General features: G+C 54.5%; 1 protein-coding gene across 1 annotated transcript; it reads left to right on the top strand.

Annotated features, from left to right (window-relative positions):
* The first annotated feature begins 106 nt into the window (after window positions 1-106).
* Window positions 107-4,826, top strand: PPM1N (protein phosphatase, Mg2+/Mn2+ dependent, 1N (putative)). Its single transcript, XM_011962996.1, has 5 exons — window positions 107-1,324; window positions 1,860-1,977; window positions 2,373-2,478; window positions 2,567-2,627; window positions 4,555-4,826. The coding sequence occupies exons 1-5, from the start codon at window positions 386-388 to the stop codon at window positions 4,621-4,623; spliced, it is 1,293 nt and encodes a 430-aa protein (XP_011818386.1). The 5' UTR covers window positions 107-385; the 3' UTR covers window positions 4,624-4,826.
* Window positions 4,827-4,875: the final 49 nt, after the last annotated feature.

Genomic DNA, 4,875 nt, shown 5'->3' with positions numbered 1-4,875 from the left:
CTTGGATTGGGTGTTATGTTGAGAACACAGATTCTAGAATTCCTTTCCCTGTAACACCGGTTACTTCTGTGACTCTGTTTCTTCTTCCATCTGTAAACTGGAGATGATGATGTATAACAGCGTGTGACACATTAGTACTATGTGATAGTTTGCTACTGATACAGTATTATCTTTTTTCTTTTTTTCCTGATTCAGATCCCAAACCCCGCTTTCTAGGTGCAGGACAGAGGAGACCCAGAAGTGTAATTCCTTCTAGTGACCCGCCTAAAGAGGGTCAAAGGACAGGAAGGAGATTTAGATGGTTTAAAATCTCACAGCGGAGGGGATTAATGGAGGGGGCGGGCAGGTGTACAGGCTGGAGCCTTCCTGATCCCAGGGCTGAAGGATGGCGGCCCTGGCCCGCCAGCTGCAGCGTCTTCTCTGGACCGCTTGCAAGAAAAAGGAGAGGGAGAAGGAGGGGGAAGAGGAAGAGGAGGATGAGGAGGAGGGGCGCGGGGCCCTCGATGGGCCTCGGTCTCTGTTGACAGCGCCGCGCCGCGCCCAGCAGCCGCACGGGGGTGCCGAGGCGTCTTGGGGCCTGCGCTTCGGGGCGAGCGCAGCGCAAGGCTGGCGCGCGCGCATGGAGGATGCTCACTGCACTTGGCTTTCGTTACCTGGTCTGCCCCCGGGCTGGGCCTTGTTTGCCGTCCTCGACGGCCACGGTGGGGCTCGAGCTGCCCGCTTCGGTGCCCGCCATTTGCCAGACCATGTGCTCGAGGAGCTGGGCCCGGAGCCTAGCGAGCCCGAGGGCGTGCGCGAGGCGCTGCGCCGAGCCTTCTTGAGCGCCGACAAGCGCCTGCGCTCCCTCTGGCCCCGCGTGGAAACAGGCGGCTCCACGGCCGTGGCGTTGCTGGTCTCCCCGCGGTTTCTGTACCTGGCGCACTGCGGTGACTCCCGCGCGGTGCTGAGCCGCGCTGGCGCCGTGGCCTTCAGCACAGAGGACCACCGGCCCCTTCGACCCCGGGAACGAGAGCGCATCCACGCCGCTGGCGGCACCATCCGCCGCCGCCGCGTCGAGGGCTCTCTGGCTGTGTCGCGAGCGTTGGGCGACTTTGCCTACAAAGAGGCTCCAGGGAGGCCCCCCGAGCTACAGCTCGTTTCTGCGGAGCCTGAGGTGGCCGCACTGGCACGCCAGGCTGAGGACGAGTTCATGCTCCTGGCCTCTGATGGCGTCTGGGACACTATGTCTGGTGCTGCCCTGGCGGGACTGGTGGCTTCGCGCCTCCGCTTGGGTCTGGCCCCAGAGCTTCTCTGCGCGCAGCTGTTGGACACGTGCCTGTGCAAGGTCCTGGGGGCGTGGCGTGGTATCTTTGAGGCTTGGTGCAGCAAAGGGAGAAAGCCTCGGGGTTTTGGGGAGGAGGGCTTTGATGCAGAGGCAAGAGTAAAGCTAGAGGAGAGGATGGGGCTCAAGCGAAGGGCGTGGCATGAAGTGGGCAGGGCCAAAATACAGGAGCGGAGCCTGAGGGATGCTTTGAGGCAGGAGGGGAGAGTTAGTGGAAGGGATTTAAGAGAAAGGGCTTGGTCTTTTGGAATGGGGCGATTCTGGGTCGTAGGAGCCAGGCCTGAAGTATGATTAGTGCTGGAAGGTGGAAGAGCAGGTAAACATCAGAGCGGGCGGAGCTCTAGGGAAAGGGCATTATTCTCTCAATAGGGAGGGCCTAGGACCGGGTTTGGTCCCAGTAGGAGAGGACTGGCAGGTGAGTGGGACATGAAAGAAAGGGGCATAACCAGAATGAAGTGGGGGACTTGAACTTGGGGATTGTTGGGAACTCTGCCTTCGATTCTCCCCCACCGGGCTCCGTTTTCTCCACCGGCTTCAGGGCAGCCTGGACAACATGACCTGCATCCTGGTCTGCTTCCCCGGGGCCCCTAGGCCTTCTGAGGAGGCGATCAGGAGGGAGCTCGCACTGGACGCAGCCCTGGGCCGCAGAATCGCTGGTGAGCAGGCTCTGGGGGCCCAGCTGGAGGGGTGGTTGGCCAGCGAAGGCTCTGCCATAACTTTTTCTTTTTTTCTTTTTTTTTTTTTTTTTGAGATGGAGCCTTGCTCTGTTGCCCAGGCTGGAGTGCAGTGGCACAATCTTGGCTCACTGCAATCTCCACCTTCCCGGTTCAAGCAATTCTCCTGCCTCACCCTCCTGAGTAGCTGGGATTACAGGCATGCACCACCACACCCAGCTAATTTTTGTATTTTTAGTAGAGACAGGGTTTCACTATGTTGTCCAGGCTGGTCTCAAACTCCTGGCCTCAAGTGATCCGCCCACCTCGGTCTCCCAAAGTGCTGGGATTACAGGCTTGCGCCACTGTGCCCAGCCTAACTCTTGACCCTTTCTCAGAACTGTGTGCCTCTGCTCAGGAGCCGCCCAGCCTGAACACAGTTTTCAGGACTCTGGCCTCAGAGGACATCCCAGATTTACCTCCTGGGGGAGGGCTGGACTGCAAGTGAGTTGGGGTGAGGAAGGGTGGTGTGGAATGGGGGTGGGGTGGAAGGAGGAGAGTCCCCTCCTGAGGGCCTTCCTGTGCTCTCCAGGGCCACTGTCATTGCTGAAGCTTATTCTCAGATCTGCCAGGTCTCAGAAGAGTGCAGAGAGGTAAGGATTCTGTGTTCTCCAATGTTTCTCTTAGGAGACGATCCCCCCACCCCTCTTAGTGACAGGGAAATTGAAGCCAGTGAGGATAAGGGATTTGCCTGATATATTTTATTCCTCTTTTCTCTTCTCTTATTTCTTTCTTTTTCTTCTTTCCTTCCTTTCTTTTTTTTCTTTTCTCTCTCTCTTTCTCTTTTTTTTGAGACTGGGTCTCACTATGTTGCCTAGGCTGGTCTCAAACTCCTGGGCTCAAGGGATCCTCCTGCTTTGGCCTCCCAAAGTGCTGTGATTACAGGTGGGAGCCACTGCAACCCAGCCAGCTTGCTATATTAATACATTCCTACTCCCAGCCCTGAAGCATTGTGCAAGGCATGATGAGGAAGACGCAGATGCAAAGAAGAGACTGTGATTTCCCTCCAAGAAATGCGGACCTGCAATGCTCTACATTGCCCAATCAGCCCAAGTGCTTCCCACATCCCAGAATAAGATGGAAACATTCAGGGAATGCTAATGACTAATTCTAAGGCCTGGATGCACAGCAGATACCATCAGGACATATATGAGTATGGTCCAGGTCTTAGACGAAAGAAGCTGTAATGGGGCCCAGATAGCTAAGGAGAATTTGAAGATATCCAAAGAGGTAGTGGTGGACTAGGGCATGGAGTGGGATCAGGGAAGAAATGGGAGGGAGAAAGCTGGGTTTAGAGCCCCAAGGCCTTTTCTTTTTTTTCTTTTTTTTTTTTTTTTGAGATGGAGTTTTGCTCTTGTTGCCCAGGCTAGAATGCAATGGTGCAATCTCAGCTCACTGCAACCTCCACTTCCTGGGTTCAAGCGATACTCTCACCTCAACCTCCCAAGTAGCTGAGATTACAGGCACGCGCCATCATGCCCGGCTAATTTTTTTTTTTTTTTTTTCTGTCGCCCAGGCTGGAGTGCAGTGGCCCGATCTCAGCTCACTGCAAGCTCCGCCTCCCAGGTTTATGCCATTCTCCTGCCTCAGCCTCCCAAGTAGCTGGGACTACAGGCGCCCGCCACCTTGCCCGGCTAGTTTTTTGTATTTTTTAGTAGAGAGGGCGTTTCACCATGTTAGCCAGGATGGTCTCGATCTCCTGACCTCGTGATCCGCCCGTCTCGGCCTCCCAAATTAGGCCAGGCTTGAGCCACCGTGCCTGGTCTAATTTTGTATTTTTAGAAGAGACTGGGTTTCACCATGTTGGCCAGGCTGCTCGCAAACTCCTGACCTCAAGTGCTTCGCCTGCCATGGCCTCCCAAAGTGCTGGGATTACAGACGTGAGCCACCACGCCTGGCCGAGCCCCAAGGCCTTTGCATGGCAGAGATGGGAGTTTGGTTATTATCGTGTTGATGAGGGAGGACTGTTGATAATTTCTCAGTAGCTGAAGGAGGTTATTTGTCAGTTTTCTTTGAGTCGTGAGAGGCGGAAGCCCAATTCAAGCTGGGAAAGCACAACAGGGAACTTACTGGGCCATGTAATTGAAGAGTTCCGAGTCTTAAGGCATGGCTGCATCCAGTTGTCAGAGATGATGTCATCGTGAATGGGCTCTTTTTATTTTCTCCGAGTTGGCTTCATTCCCTTTCAGGGTCTCCTCCTGAGATAGCAGAGACTTGCAGCTCCAGGCTTCCAGCCCAGCAGCCTATCCTCCCCGGTGGAGAGAGTTTGCCAACTTCCCCGGAGTTGTGCAGCAGTAGTCCTTGGGGGCTGGTTCTCATTGGCCACACCAGGTCACATACCTGACCAGTCACTGTGTCTCTGATTGGCCAGGCTGGGGTCGCATTTGGGGTTGGGGTCCACTCCATTCAAACCTTAATGGATTGTGAGATGGCGTATGGTGGTCCCTCAAAGGAAAAGGAAGAGGTGCCAGGAGACAAGACAGGATTTCTAATTACCTTCTCCCACATTTTGTGTTACAGAAGGGGCAGAATGGCGCTGGGAAGTCCACCCCCACGCATTTGGGCTCAGCCTTGGACATGGAGACCTGACAGCTGTTGTCCTTTGGGGATCCTTTGCTCCACTGGGGCCTCAACAGAACTAAAGAAGAAAACCGACCCTTTCCCCAACTACATGTACCAGTGGAAGGAAGGAAGGCCAATGTAGGAACCCAAAATGCTTATTTCTTCTCTTACTTCCCTCTCACAGAAACGTCTTAGAAGAGGGGAAATTCCACCAACATCCAGACCAAAAAGAAAAGAGTCTAAAACGAAAAAAAAAAAAAAAAAAACCCAAAAAAACCC

The sequence above is a fragment of the Colobus angolensis genome, unplaced genomic scaffold (genome assembly GCF_000951035.1).
Source record: "Colobus angolensis palliatus isolate OR3802 unplaced genomic scaffold, Cang.pa_1.0 Scaffold60, whole genome shotgun sequence".
Lineage (NCBI taxonomy): Eukaryota > Metazoa > Chordata > Mammalia > Primates > Cercopithecidae > Colobus > Colobus angolensis.
This window is presented reverse-complemented; position numbering and strand designations above follow the sequence as displayed.